Source organism: Dromaius novaehollandiae, chromosome 14 (assembly GCF_036370855.1).
Source record: "Dromaius novaehollandiae isolate bDroNov1 chromosome 14, bDroNov1.hap1, whole genome shotgun sequence".
Classification (NCBI taxonomy): domain Eukaryota; kingdom Metazoa; phylum Chordata; class Aves; order Casuariiformes; family Dromaiidae; genus Dromaius; species Dromaius novaehollandiae.
The window spans coordinates 8,781,765-8,803,745 of NC_088111.1; the positions used below are offsets into that span (position 1 = coordinate 8,781,765).

Sequence of the window (21,981 nt, forward strand, 5' to 3'; positions counted from 1 at the left end):
TTGTGCCAAAATTAAACAGCAGATGCTGAAATGAGAGTAATACTAAGCCTGAATTACTGTTGGAAAAAAACCCCACCAGTCAAATCACTCATCTCATAATACATACTACTATTTCACAAGGACAGCTGAGAATAAAAGGTTATTAAATTTGCAAGAGAAATCACGAAACATCAGGCCAAAGGAAGTCCAAGGTAAACATAAAAAGACCAGCTGAAATATCCTACTTGGCATAAGATCATCAATCATTAAAAAAACTTGTAAACTTCAAAAGCAAAAGGTAAGTCTGTTCTTTCTTTACTTACCAGCTGATATCCAAGCTAAGGTTTCCTGCTCTCTCACATCACTTAAATCCCAGGCAACGTGAGACATGCAGCTGCCAATTCTGTATTGGTGATACTGCTAGTTGTTTTAATGGAAGGTTATATCCCCAGTACCAGAAATTAGCCATTTTTAAACAGGGTTTTAAAAATAAGTGATGTTAAAATAAATAGCGCTTAGTTAGTGCAGGAAAAAGGGCAGGGGAAGGAGTTGTCCCAAGCTATTTAAACCTACTTGGGACAATCAGGTCCCTTTATCAGGATCCTCAGAGGCAGCTTGACTTTCAAAAGCATGAGAAACTGCCTCTGAGTTATTTAAGCTGGAAAACTTTGGGGAACAACTTGCTCAGCTTGGAAAGTTTGTTATCAAACCCATCAGCATCAAAAGCAGTTTTGGCAAGTTCCACCCTAGCTCCTTTAGCTGGAAAATGTATGCAAAAGCAATGAGGATTTATGAGGCTTTGAGAGGAACATGAAGGAAATCCAACCGAAAGTGGCATATTTTTTGTGGATCCCTTTAAACAATACTTAAATGCTGTTTAAATAAACTCAAGGTTGTGCTGCAGCTGAGAGCTTTTCTCAACACAAAGAGCAGTTGCTACAGACAAGCGTGGCTATGATTACAAAAATGAACACAAAAGTTAATGCAAAAAGTCATCTCAAAAAAAGTTTATTAGCATGATTAAAAACATGTGAAGAATGACAGTAAGAGAGAAAGTAACTTAGCATGGAAGAATAGCCATTTCAACAGTTTATATTCCACAAGGTTTGAACTGAACGGACAACTTTATTGCCAGATTTCTCTTGATTTCTTTAACAACAATTCACATTGTATTGATTTCCTCATTATTAGGACTATTGCTTTGTTTGGATCTGATTCCTTTTGCAGGTAAGTATAAAAATATCCTCCATTACTGTTGGATTGCAGAATGCATTGTTGGGTTAAGAGCTGGTAAAAAAAAGAAATTCTCGACCAAAGAGTCTGTTTAAAAAACAAACAAACTTTTTTTCTAATCATACTACAAAGAAATACATTAGTATTTTGGCCTTTAAAATTCTTACATGATATTTATTCAGCATGGCAATCCCAAAATTCCCTCCCTTTAAGTAACCATAAATCAAACACCTCTTTCAGAGGCTGCTTCTTGGGTTTGATTCTGGAGATTTACTTCATATATGCTTACACTGGCTTGAGGACGAAGACAGCATCATCTAGTACATAGTAGTCATTATACATATCACCTTCACATAGGTATGGCAGTCTGGTGAAAGCCTCTATGGCAAAACCAGCTTTACTGAAAACTTCTGGCAGGCTATTCACCTGTTCTTCCCAAGTGTGCCCTTTGATTTCCAAAACTTCTGAGGGCTTTTCCCACTTGCCACCTACTGAGAAAAACAAAACAGTTGTGTTTAAATTATAAAGAAAGCTTTACTGGGTATTACATTTTCTTACAGAAAGCATGCTACGCAGATCATACTCCATTCCACTCCAACTTTGAGTTTGACAGGTCATTTGTAGAGATGTTGTTAAGACCAGTTCAAGGGTTTTTCTAGAGTTCAGAAGAGGCTCCTTCTCAAGGTTATATTTTGTTATATTTTTCACTAGCAGCTCCAAGACTGGCTGAAAAGTAACTTCCAATAGTGAGGCTGGCGTTTAGCAGACATGGACAGAGAGACTATTTAATCAAGATCCTTGCCAACATTATAAAATTCTTTCTTTCTTTATGCTTACTGTCTTGCCAGAGACTGCTTCAGGTAATTATAATGAACAGAGTAGCAAGCTGAAAAATCATGATTTGTTGTGATGCTTTCACCGGCAGACCATCCCATTAGTTAGACGAGGGACAGCTGCAGAATCTTTGTTCCTTCGAGGGGCACTTACTAGCTGGTACGGTAAAGACAGCTTAGGTCCCTTCAAAGCTGAATGCTCGTATTACATTAGAAAACATTGTCATTTATGTCCAATGAAATAATCTGAAGGAGCAGAGCTACAATTTTCAGAAGTTCAAAGTTAAAAACAACCCTTCACTCACTGTCAATGCAATGTCATCCACAAATAAGAGAAATGTTTTTGGGTTTGGTCTGTACCTTTAACAAGTTTGCAAAATACAACAGTAAACACCCTCTTAAACAGGAAGTTCTAAATCTTGTGATTCAGAGCATTCTGCAACTCCAAAAACCTCTTGAGTTCCTCTTCCTTTGAGCAGAATCATTTCCAGATAGATACAAAAAATGGCATCGTTCAACAAATTCAAACAAGTGCTAATGCTGGCATTCAACTGCATTCTACACTCTGTTGGTAAGACTTTTTTTTAAGCTTCCTGTATTATCCCTGCATACAAGTTAAACAGGATTTAAAATGTGGTGGTTACAATTTGCCACGTAGCTATAAAGTAAGAACAGTAAAAAGTTTTTCTTTAATAAGTTCTGCTGTCTTCATACAACTTCCAAATCAAATGACTGTCAGTGAATGCTTTTTCTTCCAAAAGTCTGAAATGCTCCTGTAATCTACAATTTTGGGGTCAAATCCTACTGCACTCTCCCACACAGAACGCTCCAGCAGCAGAACGGTCTCAGTGTAGCTGCGCTTGTTTGGGAGGAGGGTTGGGGAAGTCCAGCAGATGTATGAGATGGTATCTACATGAACTGGAGCCATGAAGTTCGCTCTGTAAGGCCATGCAGAGCCCTAGAGTAAGGGGGGCAAGGAGAAGGGGATGGACTAGTCTTCAGGTGTACAAGCTACTGCTTCTCATCACAGAGGGTGTGAGTACACTGACAACACGCACTGCTACAGGCTTGGGATTGAAGTAGCAGCTATGGAACGGCCCCGGTGCTGCTCTGGCCCACACACAGAATTTCATTTTATTCCTACAGAAGTCACATACACTAAATCTGCTTGGATTTGACCTACAAAACTTTCAGTGAGAAAAGCAATGAAGGAACAATGCTATTTGTCCATGGACAGGCTTACAAACTGTCTAGCAGCAGTAGAGTAGGATAGACTTCCACTTACCTTTCTGACAATTTGTTATTTTCTAGAAAGTACAAAAAGATGCTGTTAAACTGCTACCTTCATTTTCATTGCATAATTTTGATTCTGTTGTTTCAGTAACTTAGCAATTTACTTCAACAGGATATGCTAAAAAAAACACTAAAATTATGGATTTCAATAAAAACGTTGTAAAAAAGTCTCCCAGAACCATCATATTAAGCCAGAAGCTTGCAACTTACATAACGTTTCAGTTCCTTTATTAGGATTCTCTTCCCTGATTAACCTTTCTGCTTTCTCTACACACATTTTTAAATGTCAGAACTAACAAGCAATATTGTTATCCTTAGAAACCCAGCGTCAATAAGTATGATGAAGTGGAAGCATGTCTAGGAATTATTATGAATGCCAATGTTATGAAATTGCTAAATTATAAATGTCTCAGTGTATGTCATAAACACCGCCTGCCATCAGGCTGTTTCACTTCACTTCCAGATCAGAAACAGTGGAAGAGAAACCCTTCATAATTAACATTCAAGTAAAAGCATCTTAAGATGATAGGTCAGTTGGAGATTGGAGAACTTCTCTGCAGAGCACGAGGCCTAACGCAGCAGACCTCTCGGAAACTAAAGACACAGCAAGGTTGAAAAGAGCAACCCTCTACTGCTCTTGATGCTAAGTATCAAAACAGGAAAACGTGTGCATGTAAGGAAATCAGAATCCTGTTTAATCACAGAACGACCTAAGGAAGGAAGCTGTAAGAAAATCGTTTCTCAGAGCAGCTGGGTGTAGAAGGGGAATCGTGAAGTGCTTAGAGTCCTCAGCCAGGGCGGCTCACGAAACAACTGCAAGTGCTTCTTATACGGTCTTTTGAACTACTAATTTTTATGGCATTTTCAATGTAAGATGTGACAAACAGCAAGTAAAGAGCAAGTTTTGCTTGTTCTGATGGTAAATAATAGTGTGACAAACCAACAAGTCTGAAGACTAACAAACCCCCCCTGCTCCCCAAAGACTAAAGGATCTGAGGCAGGGAACTACACAAACTATTCTTTCGCTCTTCTCCAAGGTCAAAGGAGTCAGCTACATTATTTTAGATATATGAATCTTCTGTATTATTTTTCTGAAGTGGACAGCTAAGCATATTGCCACATATATAAAACTGTTAAATGGATAAATAGGCAAGCTGTAGCAACAATTTGAGAGGAAAGGCTGCTAAAAATAATTTGAGAAATTCCAAGCTTGAAACAAGTTTGTTCCTCCTGCCTTTTTCAGCATGAACCCCAAGTAGCTTATTTTCTTCTTCCTTTTTAACTCTCCCACACATGAAAAACTGTTTATTCTCAACAGGTGATGCTGATACCTGCCAAGTCACTGTAACACAACCTGGGTTTAAGGAAGCTGGGGAATCCACACACACTGTGATCCTAAACTGCACTTTCTCTGCTCTTGGATGTTCCCAGTTCAAGCCGCAAATTCTATGGTTTCGCTTTTTCACTAACAAACATGAAGATTTGTGTATCCCAGAATGCACAAATGTTCAGAAGTTCAAAGTACACGTATCATCAGAAAACAATATTGCACTTGAGATCAGCGATCTGACTGTAAACGACAGTGCTGTTTACTTCTGTGGAATTGCATTTCCAGATTCAAGCTCAGCCCGTTCTAAGCAAACAGGGGGTGGAACCGTGCTAGTGAAAACAGGTCAGTTGATTGTTCCTTCTTAACGAAGCATCTTCAAGAAATACATTTTCTTTCCTAAATACTCTTTTTACTTTCTCTTTCAAGAATGACATTTAAGATTGGAATATCAACAAAAGTGTTAGGAATAGCATGTTTTTATTAAAACATTAATTGAAAAACTACAGAAGGATTCTATAAAAAAAAAGCATCTTAACCTGGTTTGCTAATTAGACCGTTCTATCATATGACACAAACGACTTCAGAATTTTTCTACAGAGAAGTTTTGCACTCTGTGTTAGCTAACCATACTCCACATCCTCCTGTCCGAGGACTGTAAGGGACACCAGAAAGGAAGTATCAACAGGAAAGTGAGAAGTAGAGAAACAGACACTTAGAGGAAATATGTCCAGCAGAGCACAGGGGCTCAGGGCAGCAGATTCACTTGCCGTCTTGAGCAAAAAGTTTCAGTTCTGTACCTCCATCTCATTTGCCATCCAGTTACAAGAGTAATAAGACTTCACTAACTTCATTTCAGTATTACGTACTTAAGAAAAAAATGTAGCTGGACTATTATTTTCCCTGCATTCATTTCCTCCCCTATCTAACCGCATTCCTAAACAAAAGCCTATAAGCTTTGTTCAGATAGTCCTTCATTAGAGCAGAAAACAGGATTTTATTCTCTGCCTACCCCTCAAGAAAGGTCTCCATAATCAAAAATAACAAGTCTCCATTGCCCTTGCAAGTGTCCAGCGAAACAAGAGAGAAGTGATCTCACTAAGGAATTTAGAATGAAAATGAACTAGAAAATATAGATGGGTATGAAGATTTTTAATTCCTTAAAGGGGGCTGGAACGTAAAGTTTTAAGAAAATTACGTGTGTCAGAAGAACTGTGTATTATTCTAACACTTATTTTCAATAAAGGGGCACAGAAGCACAGTACTGCAAAACTCACTGTCATGACCATCACCTCATCCTTACTGTTTCTATACAGCATTGTGGTATTCACAGTCCTTATACTTGACAAGGTAGGTTTAAACTCATTTTTCTGATTTCATTCTCTCTCCTCTCCCTCTTTTAAGGAGTTTTAACATTTTGATAAGGAGAATAAAAAGAGACAGTTCCAGATATCATAGCTTTTACAATTAAGTTTTAAAGAGGTGGTGATTTGAAGATCACACACGGTACACATTTGCAAAGTCTAGTGCATAGCGCACACAACTACTCTTAGTATCAACCACATTTTCTTATTTAAGTGAAGTCTATAAAAGAAAAGATATTGTAAAATTAAAGTTATCTTGAGAGTATTATTCAGCAGGTTGGAGACTGAGACTACCAAGGCATACTTAAAAGCAAAACTAGAAGTTACAGTCCTAAGTCATCAGTCCTCTGGATTAGGTTCCATTAGCAGTAAAAAAATTTAATGTCAAAATATTTGCAAGGTGCAGTAAACTTATTGCAAACTGACTTTTCTTATATAAAGAAATTCTGTTCAACCAGATACTTGGAAAAAGTCTTTCCTATAGAAAGCACACATATTAGAAGGTACCTGGTTAAAAGTTACATTAGATATTTTTTTTTTCCTAGGGGAAAAAATAGTATTGAGTTAAAAACAAACATCCAAAACGGCAACTGGGATCTTTAATAATGAAACTTAATAAAGAGACTCTTCAGTCATAAGTGGTATAACGTGGTAAATGGTTCTTTGCTGTAGCAATGATGGTTTAAGGACATGGCAGAATGGTGTGAGGATTTTCTTTGGTGTTTGTTTTCTTTTAATTAGACAAAGTAGTATGGCGGGAAAACTTAATCAAGCCTTTCTTCAGAAAAAAAAACAGGTATCAATTACACAATTGGTTTATTTTGACATTTGGGTAGTGCTTCAGGGAGGGCCCACTGTATTCAAAGCAAAAATACCTGCACCATTTACTCCTAGAAGATGAAAGACGACGTTACATGCTTGAAATAGTCTCTGATTTTTCCAGTGGTTTCTGCTGCCTAATGAAAGATAGAACTTTTATCTACAAACCTTTCTGCCCTAACGGTACCTGGCTTTTAACTATGCTACTACTTTAGCAGCTGGCATCTCATCTTATGTTCTAATTTTTTTTTCCTTTCCCCTCCCTCCAGTTAAAACCGAAACTGCTAAAGAAAAGCAGCAAAGAGGACCAGAGAACAGAAAACTGTGTATGTTATCACTTTGTTTCCTTTACCTGTAATTCAAACATTTTTTTTTAAAGAAAGAAAAAAGTAGGGGATGCTAATTTTTGTGAATAACCAATGATTCATTTAGAATGGATATTTACAGCTGTTAAGGCCTTAGGATTTGTACAAAACTATTAATTGATTTTACATTTAAAGTTTTAATTCCTTTTAACTAACTGGATACAGGGTAAAGTCAAATCTACTTAAAGGCCATCTCTAACATATGGGTTCCTGCAGGTTATATTTTTAATTAAATTTTGTTTTAACTTCCATTGAAAATAGGAGGTTTTGCAATAAAATTATTATTTTTTGCCTGAATGAAGTGTTTAAACAAGTCCTATTTAAAGCAAGTCTATTTATAACTTCTACTGCAATGCTTCTTTGAATAAAGAGAAAAAGCCAGACAATCTAAGTATCTATTAAAGAAGGTATATATAATAAGAGATGAACTATAATGTAATTTAAAGCATGTCTGACTGCCACACTATATTCTTTAAGTGTTATATACTAATATTTCCAAAGACATATACAGGGAAAAAAAATCTTAATTACGAAAGGCAGAAAAGGTGCTTCCCCCAACTTCAAATGTAGCACTGATCTAAAAATATTTTAAATAATTTGCAGAAAATCAGTAGCGGACGAAAAATTTTTCAAGCAATTGCCCAAGAACTTCAGAAGCAGAGGTATGCTGAACACTGCCAACAGCCTGTAAGTAACACGAAAAAGGTATGGCAGAACTCTGTGCGTGTCTACTGATACTGAAATATATGAAGAAAGAAGAACTGACAGTTTTGAAGAGTATGCCATTTGTATCTCCTCTGGAACTAGATTCCTCTTTTTTAAATTTGATAAAGGTCTAAAGAACTATTCTGCACAATAGTCAATGACATTATAAAGCATTCTAAATCAAGAGCAGCTCAAGATAGCTTACAGGAGTTCCTCTCTGGGAAGATATGTGCCTTCCCAGCAGAGAGAAGCACCCAAGCATTTTCACACACCCCCAAGTGCACATGCACAGATTATAACATCTGAATGCAGGAGCCACTTGCATGCAGTCACAGAATGGCACACTATGAACACCTGACGGTCACTTCCTCTCCCCTCCTGCTTACTAGGAGGTGCTGCAATTCTCCAAGCCCTCAGGCACTTTCGCAGAGCTCAACAACTGGGACCAGACTCCTGCTCATCTATTTAACATGTTGGAGACGATATGCATTTGACTGATAGCTCAGACCAGATTCAGTCCTGAATCAAGACAGCTTTCATTTTCTTGGACATCCAATATTTTAAATCCCAGCAGGGCTAGAACTGGGATCTGTATGTTGCCTGGAAATAAAGATTCCCTTTCTTCCAGATGGACACTAAATTTCATCTAATGAACGGCCTAAAATACCAGGCCTCAAGCTAGGCATCCTTTTTGAGGGAGGGGAGACAAAAAATACAAAGCAGGGATAGAATTGTGTCAAAGGAAGTTATGATGCTTTATATTTCTCTATGTATTTATAATCATATATATATGTTTATACACACAGGCATATGTGTACACACACACAGAAACAAACTGAATCTTCCATGCATTCATAATTTGCCAAGAAGAGCTTTCAGTAAGCTGTTCTGGACCATTTGGTTAAAAGGCATAAAGCTATTAGAGTTCACTCTTGGAAGTATATTACTATTTTAGTTTCTCTCACTCCCTTACCCCATGGTAGTTACATGACAATGATAACAAAACTGTTTCAAAAGCTCTACAGCATTCTTACAAGTATTTGCTTCCCCGTTCAACCTACATAGCCTAAACTAAGCATTCAGCATCACTGGATAAAGCCACACAACCTATTTCATCGTTCCAAATTTATGCCAATAAGACATGACTACATGACAGTGATTTTGCATGTGCCATGTAAATTAGAGAAGACAACTTAAAAGCCACAAGTATTTGTATGCAAAGAAAATGGCTTCAAAAATTGCTTCATTTGAGAAGCAGTACAAATTCTTTCCTATCCTGAGCACTGACCACACCATTTCAGAGATGCAATGAGAAAAAAAAAAAAAAGAAAGAAAAGAAACATGCAAATGCAACACTAAGTCAAATGCTTCTCCCCCATACATTTTTGCTTTATTTATTCTTATACCGACCCAAATTACTCCTCTGTAAGAATCTCTTTAAAGGCTTCAAATCCCTGCTGACATGACCTGGTCCTTGGTTTGACTGTCATGAACATAGTGAAGTATGTTTTACTGTGCTCCCTAGAGATTTGAGGAAGCCATGAGGAAAAGGAAAAGAAAGTTTAGAATCCTGCAGATGCCACATGGACAACTATTGAGCTGGATAACTGGGGAGGGCAGGAGTCTACTAAAACAGTAAAGGGAGGAAGTTTGCCCCCAAAAGCAAGTTCTGCCTTTTTCCTTTTAATGAAAAATGTTGGCACCAGTAACTAAATACTTCTACTTTTTTCCACAGGATCATTTGGAAGATGACACTGTTTATCAGAACAGATGAGTATGTGCTATAGTTCAGATTTGCTCACTATTTCTGATGTAACTGAAGAGGCAGATAAAATAGTTAACCTTCTTCACAGACTTTGCTTTAAGAAGAGAGGAAAAAAACCTTACTGAATAGTACTCATCAAGAGTGTTTTCTAAAGGGATCAAAACCAAGTGCACTGAACATTACATTATGTCATACAGTACTTCTCTTTCCCTCTCTGCAAGAATAAAAACTGTGGAAAAGGACTTCATCTTTCATAAGAGACATGCTTCAGAAAAGTTTTTCAGTTTAATTGTATGTGCCTTTTCTTTTTATATGAGTTTACGTGCATTTCTTTTACATAAATTGAGCATTTGTGAAAGATGTATGACAATTGAGAGCAACACAAAATAAACTCATTTCCTAGGTGCAATTCTGTTCTCAATTATGTTAATGTGACAGTTATTGATGTAACAGATACTCAGATCAACAGTTATGAGGCTTACGGCAGCACAAACAGAGCAAAAAAAACGTATTCTATAGACAGGCAAGCAGAAAACAGACGCTACAAATGCATGTACTATTATAGCAAAGCTCATTTGGGATGGCAGCTTCATCCTAGCCTATTTAGAAAGAGAAAGTGCTGGTCAAAGTGAGAAGGTTGCTCCTGCAATATTAAAATTCACTTGTTAGACAGATAACCTCCTTCCAGTTCTACCACGCAAAGCCAGGAGTACCTGGAGCACCAAGGTTTGCTTCGTGGGCCTGTTCAAAATAGATATAAGCATAAACACAGAAATATACTGAAAAGTTACTGAATTGCACTTAGCTAATCTACAAAACCAGCACTTTTAGAAGAGATGTGTTGATCTCTGACATTCTCCCAGCCAAGGAACAGTTACATCTTCTATCTTCATTTAAATAAAGCAAGATGTTTAACATCTGACATGGTATTATGTCAGTGACGTGAGAACTGACAACCCGACAAAGCCAGAGGTCCATCCAGCACAATATCATGTTTCCAGCTCAACTGAGTACCAAATATTTCAGGAAGAAATGCACCTTCATCTTCCTTTTCCCTGGTCAATCACTCACCCAGACATTAATGTGCTCATCAAGGAAAACACCACAATCCCAGGCTGCTTGTGTTTATTTCTTCTGAAGTATGGTATCTCTAGCATTTTTATTTTAGATAAACTTAAGCCATTCCAGTCATATACTATTGAATAATGTTATTATCTTACTATTAATATCATGTCTAAGCATTTTTATATCACATTATGAGATACCTACTAAAAATAGAAAATTAGACTAATCACATGAATAAAAATTAAAATATTGTATGATTCGTCTGCTTACTTGTCAACTTTAGACATATACAGTAAGTGCATTAGCTGTTCTATATATTGAAAATAAAAAATGAAGTAGCCTCAGAAAGAATTTATGATTAAGCTACTTCAGCCTCTAGGTGTCACTGTAATTCCAGAAATAGTAAGTACAGAAATAAATATTACCTCCTTCTCCACCTTGCTTTGTTTTCCGAGTGAATTTTATGCCATTCACATAATTTCCACAATTACCCTCCTATTACATTATGCGTAATAAAGGAAATCTCTCAAGTTGTTTTAATTTAAACATATTTTTAGTCTCTAGCTCTAGAAACTGATCCATATACTCAAACATCTTACCTGCCTTGCCACTTCTCCATTTCTCCATTCCTTCCCCCCCTTACAATTCAAAAGCTTTTCTAGGTGGGTCTGGGCCATTTTTAATTGGATGATACAAGGAATATTCTGAGCTATGAAATATTCTCCTCTAAATGTTCCAAGTATTCTTTTTCTTATATATAAAGTACACATACACATCAAACACTTTTTATTGCATCACCTTGCAGAACAACTGAAGGAAAAAATTTCAATTCTGAAATTGTTTGTAAATCAGGAAGACAGCCTGGCAGATCAGTGTCTGTTTCTTTAGGCTACACTTGAAGAGAGCTCAAGAGGGGAACCTCTAGTGGAATGGCAGTATCTTTTGTGTATGTTAACTTGTGTTGTCTAGAGAAGTTTATATAGGCCCATATCCATGATAGAGGTATACAGACATACTGAATATGTTTAAAGTTTCAGTAAATATCTGCTACCTGGAACAATCTCAACTGACAAAGGTTTAAGTTCTTCTGTCCTACCTTGCAGGCCACAGAAGAACCACAAAAACCATCACTGTGCTATTTGAGACTTAGAAAAAGCAAAGGAAATAGAGCTGTCTAAACAAAATGATTGATCTGCTACAAGTCGCCAGCACAAACAAAAGTATGACTTTGGTTTACAAAATGTCCTACAACAGATACCTACTTTCATGAAGTAGGAATGACATGAAGTTCACTCAGAGAACAGGTTTCCAATCCCTTGGGATAAATAAATTTAATATACTATTCCACACCCTGTAGACAGCAGGAGATTAATGATGAAGGACATAAATGGACTTAGAGTGGTTTCTTCCTTAATTTATCCACCTCCTGTTCAGCCAGGATCTACCACATGGTTACCCAACAATATGCAGAAAAGTAGATTCTGGACACAATAGCAATTGCAAAACAAATTTTTTTCTCTCCTCACGCAGAAAAGTTACTGTCATTCGAAAGAGTACAAAACAGATATATTTTCATGAATTTATCATTTCCAGAATGTTAAGCTTATTGGTTCTGTATTTTTTGGACATACATGCCTTTCCATTTACAAGTCTTAAGGCTCAAGGAGAGTAAGAGATTGCAGTGTTCAACATCAACTCATCAACATCAGCTCTCTGGAAGTCACTCCACTTTTTGGGTGACTCAACCTGAACCCCCAAAGTCTTAGGCACCTAACAAAAAAAGTTGCTAGTCTCTCAAAGTTAGTCATGAGCAAAGAGATGAATTTGAAAATCTCCAGGTATTTCTTTAAAATGCAACTATGGGAAATAAGAGAATTTTGGCACATAAAACATTTTTTTCTAGTTACTCAGGATATAAATAATAGTTGATATTTTGTATTAGCAGAGGTGTATATTTTCCTTCAAAAGCTCATGTTAGATAATGAACATTATCTCCCTATGAATTTTTAGGTGCAGTTCATCTGCAGCACTTGAAACAGTGCTCTATTCAGTATGACACACAGTTCATACTTTTTTTGCTCAGTGGTCACCAGAGACAACTGGGGTTACCTATATGACAGCAGCAGAGGACCCTAATCAGAGATCGGTTTTCCCATGTTGCTCCACAGCTCAAATGTGGCAACCTGTAGAACATGATATGTGACATCAATATTTGAGCTTTTTTATTGGTTTCAACAACATACGTTGGGGAATTAAGAAAAACAGCTTACCACCTGTGGCCTATTTACCTATGACTTCTTTCTTCCGAACACACAGCCTACAAGCTGTTGTGTTTTTTTTTTTAATCAAAAATATGAATTAATTGAACATTTAATTCAGGATACTGTAATATACAACCTTTCATCATCTAAAGGTCTATTAACCCATGTACTTACCATTTTCCACATATGGGTGAAATGGCAGAACTAATGCTAGAATGACTCTGCCTCTAGTTGGCTCCAGTACACTTCTAATATCCTTTAACACAGTCAGTGGTTGATCACAGCGATCGAGCAAATTCAAACAGCTGATAACATCATACTGAAATCCTGTGTTCTGCCATTCATTTATACCAAGCACTCTGGAGAGAGAAAGAGAGAGAGAGAGAAAGAGAGATATGGAGTGTTAAACACAAGCTGAGTTCAGAGAGAACGACCAAGGGTGAAAATTCCCTATGGATGTGTTGATAGTGCAGGTAAGGTCAGCTGCACTAGGCAAGGAGAATAGGCAGATATGGTCTTTCCATTTTTTGGAAAAAAAACTAACCAACAGTGGGTATGGCTATATATTCAGCCACATAAACCTGGTCAGTTTGGATGTTCCTTACAATCATCAAGTAGTAAGGAAGGCAAAAACCAAGATCTTGGGTATTATGAAAAAATGATGTCCTAGAATAAAACTAAATACATTTTTCAAGGAACAGCAGAGCTGAAATAACACAGTTTATTGCTTGCTGTGTTTTTAACCACCTTGATTTATCTGTGTGCAAAACCAGTTGCTGTTAGATTTCCACTCAACGACAGATGAAGAAAAGAAATCCACAGTTCTTTTGCTGTTTGGGCTGAAGTCTAGGCAATGGTGTCCCAAATACTAACCATTACTCAACAAGACTGGATCTGCTGCCTGCAAGAACTTCCAGGCGTTGTGACCAGTACATGAACAGCTGAGGTTTTTGTTACTAAATATTGTTTAAGCTTAACAGCAGGAGCTAAGCATAACAAGAATAAAAGGTTCTTTACACAGTAGTCTATATGCATTCCTTATCTAGAGATTAGATAAACACAGATTACCCAGGTATCCCTATTACCAGGAATCAGTTTGCTTTCCCTACAGTGCCTGTGTCTTCCTCTTGCAATTTTGGACTGTTCATTCATCAGTATCTAAATTTTGTCTTCCTGAATCTCTTGATTGAAGCAATTTATGCAAGCTGTGAAGGAATACTTCAAAACAGTTGTTCTCTATTTTGTCTTAACTAGTTACAGGGAACATCAGCACAACATAAGCATTGGTATCAGGTAACATCAGATGTGTTTGTTTTCGTGTTTTTGTAGAGGTCAGCCCTTTCCATAATCATCAAACAATAAAGGCATCAACATAATGACTGAAAATACTGAACATTTATAAAATATTACAAATAGATTATTTTGCTGTAACATCTGATATAAAGGATGCAAGAACTATTCAGTACAATACCTGTATTTCTTTTTCTGAAGCTGCCATATCATAGTTTCAGACAATTCAGTGGCATAGATTTCTTCAAAGTGAGGACTCATGACTTTAGTGACCTCTCCATCCCCAGCCCCTAAATCAAGAAGTCTGTGGGATTTCCATTCTGGATTTATTTTAAGCAGTCTTTGAAATTGTTCTGGGGAAAACACAAACATTGAGCCCCTTCCCAGCAGCCTGAAATGTAAAGATGAGAAATGTCCAATTTTTTTTTTTAAATAAACTTTAACAAAAAGGACAATGAAATGATTTAGAGTGTGCTTTGGCAGCAACCAGTCACATAACAGACAAAGTCCCCACTTAGATAAATTTTAAATCCAGTTCAACTTGCCTTGCACTTGTCAGAGATCAAACATAGCTATATGCAGTTATACTGGTTCAAACTTCAGGAAGAATTTGATTAGGAAGGGAAGAGCTCGTGGGGTGCAGCTCAAGAAAATGATCATATTAAAAAGAGAGAGAGAGAGAGAGAGAGAGAGAGAGAGAGGCTGAGCCTATTTTTGCAATTGCAGATTTAAATCTCTCCCACCTACCTTAGAAAAAAAAACACAACAACAAAAACACAGAGAAAATAACAAAATGGCTGCAAAGACAGAAGTAAGCACAAAGAGTGAAGACTATGATGCGCAACTGGAAGGGAAGCCATGGAAGAGATTTAAAGAACCAATGGGGGGTAACACCGTTGGAGTGGCAGAAGAGAAAGGATTTTGTAATTATATGTTACAATGGCTTTTGCTGATATCTGCAGATTCTGTATTCAACATGAAGAGCTATGGAATAGAAAATAGGCAATTCATTAAGGAATTGGGTAGAGGTGACAGTTGGATTCCTTATGGATCAAGTCAAAACCATACCTGCCCATAATTGTTGGAAGACTACACAGTGACAGATTTCAGCTGTCATAGCAGAAATTCAAAAGATGAAAGAGTTAGAACAGACAGACAAAAAAAGAACTGGTCAGTGATAAATTGAAGGTAGGTAAGTACTATTCCTTTAAACTACTGTTAGACAGAAGGTTAATTTTAAGAAAGACAAAACAGAAATCTTTTACGATCAAGGAAAAAAAGTAAACAAAGATACAAGAATCAAAGAATGAAAAAGGGAAAAAGAGGTGGCCCGAGAAAGATGGACTGTACAAAAAAAAAATCACTACACAAAGTCATACAGAAAAAGCTATAGCAGGATATTAAATTATTAAATATAGAAAAATAAATAAAGTACAGCCAGTTTAAGCAGAGCCCCCTTGCAGCACACTTGTGTCAGTCCACACTGTGTAATTGGCTCATGGCTATTATCCCTAACAGCACTATGAGGTGTTATTCAAAGCACTGGAGAGCCTTTGAGGGGAAAAAAGGGGAAGGGGTGGGGGGGAAAAGGAAGAAGAGGAGACCAAAGAGACTTTTATATAAAGCTACAAGTAACTAAGAACACCACAGGGAAGCTCATAAAGACATCTGGTTAGAAAAATAAGGAGAAAGGTTATTTTTCTAGCCTTAGCAGCCAGCTACTGTCCTCAAATCAGACTGTGTGTGGGTGCAGGGAGAAAGGGAGGGCAGAAAAATCAAGTAAATGTAAAAGAAAAGAAAAGGAAAAAAAAGGTATTCTTCATAGGGTCAAAAGTGATGAGAAGTTAAACATATGCCTGAATGAGGTGAAGGGAGGAAAAAAGGCTCTTTTGACTTTTTTTGAGAAATACTAGAGCATACAGCTAAACTCCTCTGCAGCCAATCAGAAGAGACGGATGCAATAAGACTAAGAATAATGTTAAACGAAATTCTCTATTCTCATATTCCTCATGTTTCACCAGTCAAACATGCCACATCAGAAGCTACCTGTCCAAGTATAGCTTACGCACAAATTGAGATGGAATTACTTTTTAAAGAGTGAAGGAAAGGGTAGAATTCTGTGCTACATAAGTTTTCCGAAATACAACACTCAGCAACTTCTGCCCTGTTTAGAAATCTGCCTGGTTTTGCAAGGGGTATCTACACACTAACGGAAAGAGCTTTAGAGGCAATACAGAACTGACTGGATACTGCCTCCTCCAAGTAGAACCAAACACAACATTAACTCTTAAGGATATGGCAGTAGGTAAAGTAAGAAGTAAAGGAAAAAAGGAAACAGGGGGGAGGGATACCTATCTAACAAACAGAATACTATCTTATTCCAGGGAACATCTGGAAAGGAGTTAATACAAGTAATGGTTATAAAATACAATTAGAGTCCTCTGACCAGCTCTTGTTAACTGCTCTTACCCCCTCTGCCCCCCTTCCCCACACACACTGGAGATAGTGTTCTTTAATTAAAAGGGTTGTGGGGAAGGGCACAATAAAGCATTTTAAATCCGTTGAACTAGGAAAGGGAAACCTGTAAAAAAATCTAAGAAAAGCTGAAAAATCAAGGAGGAGGGCTGAGCACTTGGAAAAAAATCTAAATTCAAGATGTATTTAGTTTACCTAAGATTGACTTTTCACTTACCCATTGATAGATGTCCTAGACATAAAGAGGCTAAAAATTGAGGACACAAAAGAGTGATAGAGCTGGATAAAGAGCCAGCCTGATTTCTCAATGCTGTTGTTTAAGAAGATCTGTGTTCCTTGGTCAAGGTAACTCTGGACAAAAATAGGCTGAAGGGATTCGGACAACTGTTCCGTGTTGCAGACATACCACTGGAGAAAGAGATAAAAGAACATTAGAAGTTCAGCAATATAAAAACAGAAGTAGTTAAAAAAATTAAACCCGCAGAAGGCTATTATCAAGCTGTTCTATAAATATCAAAATTCATTTTTTCCTAAAGATTTTTAAACAAACTTCAAGATCAATTTAAATTAGACTTGGGCTGTAATCAAACAAAGGCGGATTACTAAGAAATAATACTTTTAATTTTTGACTTTACCATTACCCTGTACTTTGAAGAATTTTACAGAGCAGCTTTCCTAGAAAGCAAACACAGGTCCACTATGGAACAGCACCACTCTGGTAAGACAGTATGAAGCAGGTAACGTTGTTTTCCGTCTTCCAACTCGCTCTCAACTTTTCACTAGGCATCCTCTGAAAAGGAGCCAGGAAGTGCATTCGCAGGTGTTTTCCAGGACAGGAGATAAGGAATCCAAGCAGCACTTTAAGCAGCGGCTTGTCTGTCTCGCATCATGGATGGACAGCGCTTCCTCACATACTAGCACCAACAAGCAGGTTCACAAGTCTTTTAAAACAACTATCTCCGTTTCGTAGAGATGATGTGAGGAAGCTGCACGAACAAGCACATCATCCCTGTGGGATGTGCTCCCACATCATCCAAGAAGCCACCAGTATCAGCTGGAAGGCAGCACTACACTTTTATATTGGTAGACAAGTTAAAATGGGTTAGTGGCTTCTTTTACCTTGTGTTACCTGATAACTACTACTCCAGTGCAAACCACAAACTAGCTCTGATACGCAAGTTATTACTCAGCTGCTTCTGAAGAAAAAGGGTGCTCCTTTTTCCTATCAAATATAGCTGGAAAAGTAATAAACCAAACTACATCCTAATGTTCTGTTCTTTGTGTGTAAGCCATAGCCAGACTCCTCCTTTAACACCTACTGTGCTGACATCATTTTAAATTCAAGAAATTGCACAAACCAAGACAGACCTATAGAAACACTGAGATGTTAGCATGACAGCGCTGAAAGTTCAAAAGGCTGCTCGTTGCTAGTCTGTAATGCCGAAGTTAGCCCCCTGCCCCCTGTACTCAACAGGTACATGTTACAACAACCATTTAATTGTAATTCTAATTAAGAATGTCACTATTCTTTTTCAATGTCTCCCACTCTTATGCAGAGTTACTGACAGCTCTCCTTATAGGATCTCTAATGCCATTGTGTTTGTCTTCTAATACTCTACCGCAGATTCAAATCTCTCTCTGAACAGAGTTACTGCCTATAGCCAAAACCCTCTTCTGCTGCCTGCCCCTCAGATCTTGCAAGAATGTCGTCTAATCTGGCTGCATGCATTTACAGCACAGATAGAGAGCTACAGGTATTTTAAAGAGAAGTGGAGGATTTAAACAGAATCTTATAAAAATGCATGTAGAAGGAGAGCAAGAGGTCAGCTGGGATAACTGCCCAATATTAAAAAAGAAAAAAAAATCCACTAAAATTGTGCGTATAGCTGTACTATGCAAAACATGCTCACATCCTGGTCCCTTCGCGCTTGTTGTTACTCATGGGGAGAGGAAGTCACCTAACGCTTGCTTACAGCGTGCAGCGCAATGGGACTCCCGGTCACTACAGTAATACCAATAACAACAGTACAGGATTCTTACTCCAGTACCCTGCTGCTTTGCAGCAACAGCGCCAGCAAGCAGAGGGGAGCAGACAGCTGAAACAAGATCATTGTGCCAGAGTCATAAACAGGGGCTCCATCAAACAGACCCGAAGTAACAAGGTATTTCAAAACCCTTCAGCAGAGGAAGCAGTTATATGCCTACATAGGTCTACTTTGAAAACTTGCACATCAGGTACTTCCTGCGGAATCAGGCTCTCGGCGGTGCTTTCAACAGCATCTATAGGTAGCACGAGTAGACGATCCGCTCCTCTAAAAACTAGACATTGAGCAAGTCTGTATCACGCGATGCAGTACGGCACAAGGATCCCCACGACTGCCCGTGTACCGGCTCAGGTCGTCTCTCGCTGCGGTGCAGCGTCAAGTGAGTGAATCAGCACAGAGCAGAGACCCCCAGAAGGAATCCGCAGCAAGTCGTGAAAAAGACCGTATTTTGTCCGTCCATGTCTAGAAACCAGTTTCAAGAGTCTGGCAGAAGCGAACACCGCCAGGTCGCTGAGGAGCGGGCTCGGATACGGGTCAGGGCCAGCAGCCATCCGCGAGGCTGCTGCCTAGCTGCCCTGGACAGGCTTGGAGCGGCTCTGATCTACCTTGCGTTGCCATTTTCAATCCAGAAGAAGCTGTATGAAGTATCAAAAGTTTGGGAATCACGGGCTTTGATCCATAAGTAACACGACTACATATGTGCTGTCCCTGAGCTTATTCATAAACCTTAGTTTTATAACCAAATTTTATCATCTGTAGTTCCAGGATCTAACCAGTCCTACAGCTTTTTATCTTCAAGATTTCCAAATATTGATATATACTGATATAACCATTGGCAGAATGATGATGGTGACAACTTTGAGAAGAAAAGTATATTTCCAGAAATTAGGCATTGTTCCTAGCCCTCCTCCTTCTTCATAGTTAAGCTTGCCCTGCATAAGGTTATCAGTTAAAACATTTATAACTGCCTATATAATGCTAGTGAATATTAGAAATGACAGCAAACTAAGGAAAAAAAGCCCAGGATAAAAACAATCTACAGTTCAAATAACAAAAGGAGGGGAAAAAAGCTTCATTCTGTAACTATTTCCTCAAAACAGAAACTCCTTTTAGTTTTCTCCTTCTCCAATACGCAAGGAGCCCTTTTCAGGCCACTAGTCTCACAATATCAATCTGCGTCAATGTGGAAAGCAAAATAGTAGAAATACTACAGCACATCAAAGAAATCTGGAAACTGTGAAGACAGAATTAAAATTATTATTCATAACTCTTGCCTAGTATTAACAAAAGGAAGAAAATACCTTTTCAGCTGACTTACGTAAAACTAAAGTCAGTAAAACTTCAGAGAATGAAAGAACCTGGGCTCAACATGCAGCCCTTACTCACGAGAGTAACCCCAAAAACTCAGTGACCGCAGACCTTTAAGAACTAAACAATCAATCCTTGAAGCTTAAAATCAGAATCCTCTGCATTAGAGATGGAGACTGTCCATCGCAGACCATCTACCTGGGAATGAAATCATCATCTCCGTGGCACGTTTTCTTATCGCTTTGTCTTTCTAGTAGTTTTAACGACAACAGAAAAGAATTGCGCGTTTTCTTTGTTCACAGGAAGAAAGTTCTTGCTGCAAAGCTCAGTTCCGCTTCCATCACCCCCTTCATGCGCTGAACGACCCAAGCAGCAGCGATACCTGGAATCCTGCTGCTGAGTGAGGGTGTCGGCACCTGCCCCGAGCACTAACAGAGCTAAAACGGCAACGTATCAGCTCGAAGAGTCACGGTGGATAACGATGCTCTTCCCTTTGTGCAGCATTTCTCAAGTACTCACGCTGTGTCTGCTCCGCTGGCTGGGCTGGGCGCATTTCACCGAGGACAAGCCCCCGCCTCCCTTCAGCGCCAGCAGCTCTGTTAGTCCCTCTAACTCCGGCCAGGTTTCCAGCAGCACCGCGGTGCAGCGCAGCCCGCACCTGACCCCGTCCCGACGCGCCCGCGCCGCGGAAGCGCCGCGCAGAGCCCCGCAGCCCGCGCCGCGCACGTGCCCGCGCCGCCCGCACTCCCTGCCCGCGGCCGCGCCGGGCCCCCGCCCGCGCTGCGCCCCGGCTGCGCCCCCCCGGCCCCGGGCCCCCGCCCGCCCGCGCCACCTGCGCCCCCGCGGCGGGGCGGCTGCTCCCGCGACGCCGCCGCGGCCGGGCCGGTTCCGCCGCCCGGCTCGGAGCGCTGCTCCCGCGGCCGCGGGCCCGCCCCGCCGCGCCGCGCCACGGCCCCGCGCCGAGGGCCGCCACCGCCCCCGCGGCTCGGCGGCGGGGCGGGCGCAGCGGGTCCCTCCCTTTGTCTGGCGCTGCCCGCCCCGCCGCCGCCGCCGGAGCCCGCCCCGCCGCGGCCCAGCCCCCCGGCTGCCCCGGCGGTACCTGGTGGTTCTCCCTGGCGCCCGGGGCCGGCGGGCTGGGGCTGCCCATCATGTTGGCGTAGAGGGACCTGGATAAAGGGCTCCGCAGGTACCTGGCGGGGCCAGACCACATCCTCCTCCGCAGCGCCCACAGCAGCAGGGTGTAGCAGCCCAGCCAGCCCAGCCACCGTCTCATGGGGGGGCCAGGGGCGCGCGGTCACCCCCTCCCGCGGCCGCCGCCTCCCCTCGCCATGGCGGCGGCGGCGGCGGCGCCGGCAGCACGCAACGCGCCGCGCTCGGCTCCGCTCCGCTCCGGGGCCCGCGCACGGGCGCAGGGCGGAACGCGCGGCGCCGCGGCAGCGGGGGCCGCCCGGACGGCTCGGCTGCGACACGCCGGGGCCTGGCACGCGCCGGCTCCCTCCCTCTCCCTCGCCAATCACAGCGCGGGCGGGGCCGCGGCGCGGCAGGGGCCGCCGCGTTCAAACCGGAGCGGGGCACAATGGCGGCGGCGGCGGCTCGTCCCTCCCCTCCGGGCATCGCCGGCAGGAGCGGCCCGCGCGCGCTCCTCCCCTCAGCGGAGGCGGGCGCCGGCCGCCCCCCGCCGCGCACGTGCTCGGCGCCGCCCCGCCCCGCCCCGCCGCCCGGGCGGTGGCTGGCGGGCGCGTGCCGCCCCCCCCACCCGCGCGTGCGCAGAGCGCGGCGGCCTCGTGGCGCGGAGGGCGGGAGCGCGCGAGGCCTCGCTCGGCCCGGCCGCGCCGCCGCCACACGGCGCCCGCG

At 40.9% G+C, this 21,981-nt stretch overlaps 2 protein-coding genes across 4 annotated transcripts; one reads left to right on the top strand and one right to left on the bottom strand.

The window, feature by feature from the left end:
- Nucleotides 1-971: 971 nt before the first annotated feature.
- METTL9 (methyltransferase 9, His-X-His N1(pi)-histidine) lies at nucleotides 972-21,783 on the bottom strand. Of its 2 annotated transcripts, none has more exons than XM_064520257.1 (5): nucleotides 21,227-21,782; nucleotides 16,992-17,182; nucleotides 14,481-14,690; nucleotides 13,184-13,368; nucleotides 972-1,703 (listed from the first exon to the last, which is right to left on the bottom strand). In XM_064520257.1, exons 1-5 carry the CDS (start codon nucleotides 21,398-21,400, stop codon nucleotides 1,498-1,500), a joined length of 966 nt encoding a protein of 321 aa, XP_064376327.1. In that variant the 5' UTR covers nucleotides 21,401-21,782; the 3' UTR covers nucleotides 972-1,497. The 2 variants fall into 2 exon arrangements, with proteins under 2 accessions (XP_064376327.1, XP_064376328.1); XM_064520258.1 differs by lacking the exon at nucleotides 972-1,703 and adding an exon at nucleotides 12,054-12,931 and having other exon boundaries at nucleotides 21,227-21,783.
- On the top strand, nucleotides 2,484-10,092 carry IGSF6 (immunoglobulin superfamily member 6). 2 transcript variants are annotated; one of them, XM_064520259.1, is made up of 6 exons: nucleotides 2,484-2,616; nucleotides 4,657-5,010; nucleotides 5,912-6,015; nucleotides 7,118-7,174; nucleotides 7,817-7,918; nucleotides 9,654-10,092. In XM_064520259.1, exons 1-6 carry the CDS (start codon nucleotides 2,550-2,552, stop codon nucleotides 9,690-9,692), a joined length of 723 nt encoding a protein of 240 aa, XP_064376329.1. In that variant the 5' UTR covers nucleotides 2,484-2,549; the 3' UTR covers nucleotides 9,693-10,092. The 2 variants fall into 2 exon arrangements, with proteins under 2 accessions (XP_064376329.1, XP_025971939.1); XM_026116154.2 differs by having other exon boundaries at nucleotides 7,817-7,900.
- Nucleotides 21,784-21,981: the final 198 nt, after the last annotated feature.

Excerpts from the sequence above, each read along its gene's own strand:
- IGSF6 (XM_064520259.1), top strand. The coding sequence starts at position 2,550 with ATGGCATCGTTCAACAAATTCAAACAAGTGCTAATGCTGGCATTCAAC. Across the intron at positions 6,016-7,117 it reads CAGTCCTTATACTTGACAAG|TTAAAACCGAAACTGCTAAA; the intron begins GTAGGTTTAAAC and ends CCCTCCCTCCAG. Across the intron at positions 7,175-7,816 it reads ACCAGAGAACAGAAAACTGT|AAAATCAGTAGCGGACGAAA; the intron begins GTATGTTATCAC and ends AATAATTTGCAG.
- METTL9 (XM_064520257.1), bottom strand. The coding sequence starts at position 21,400 with ATGAGACGGTGGCTGGGCTGGCTGGGCTGCTACACCCTGCTGCTGTGG. Across the intron at positions 17,183-21,226 it reads GCGCCAGGGAGAACCACCAG|TGGTATGTCTGCAACACGGA; the intron begins GTACCGCCGGGG and ends CTCTTTCTCCAG. Across the intron at positions 1,704-13,183 it reads TCACCCATATGTGGAAAATG|TAGGTGGCAAGTGGGAAAAG; the intron begins GTAAGTACATGG and ends TGTTTTTCTCAG.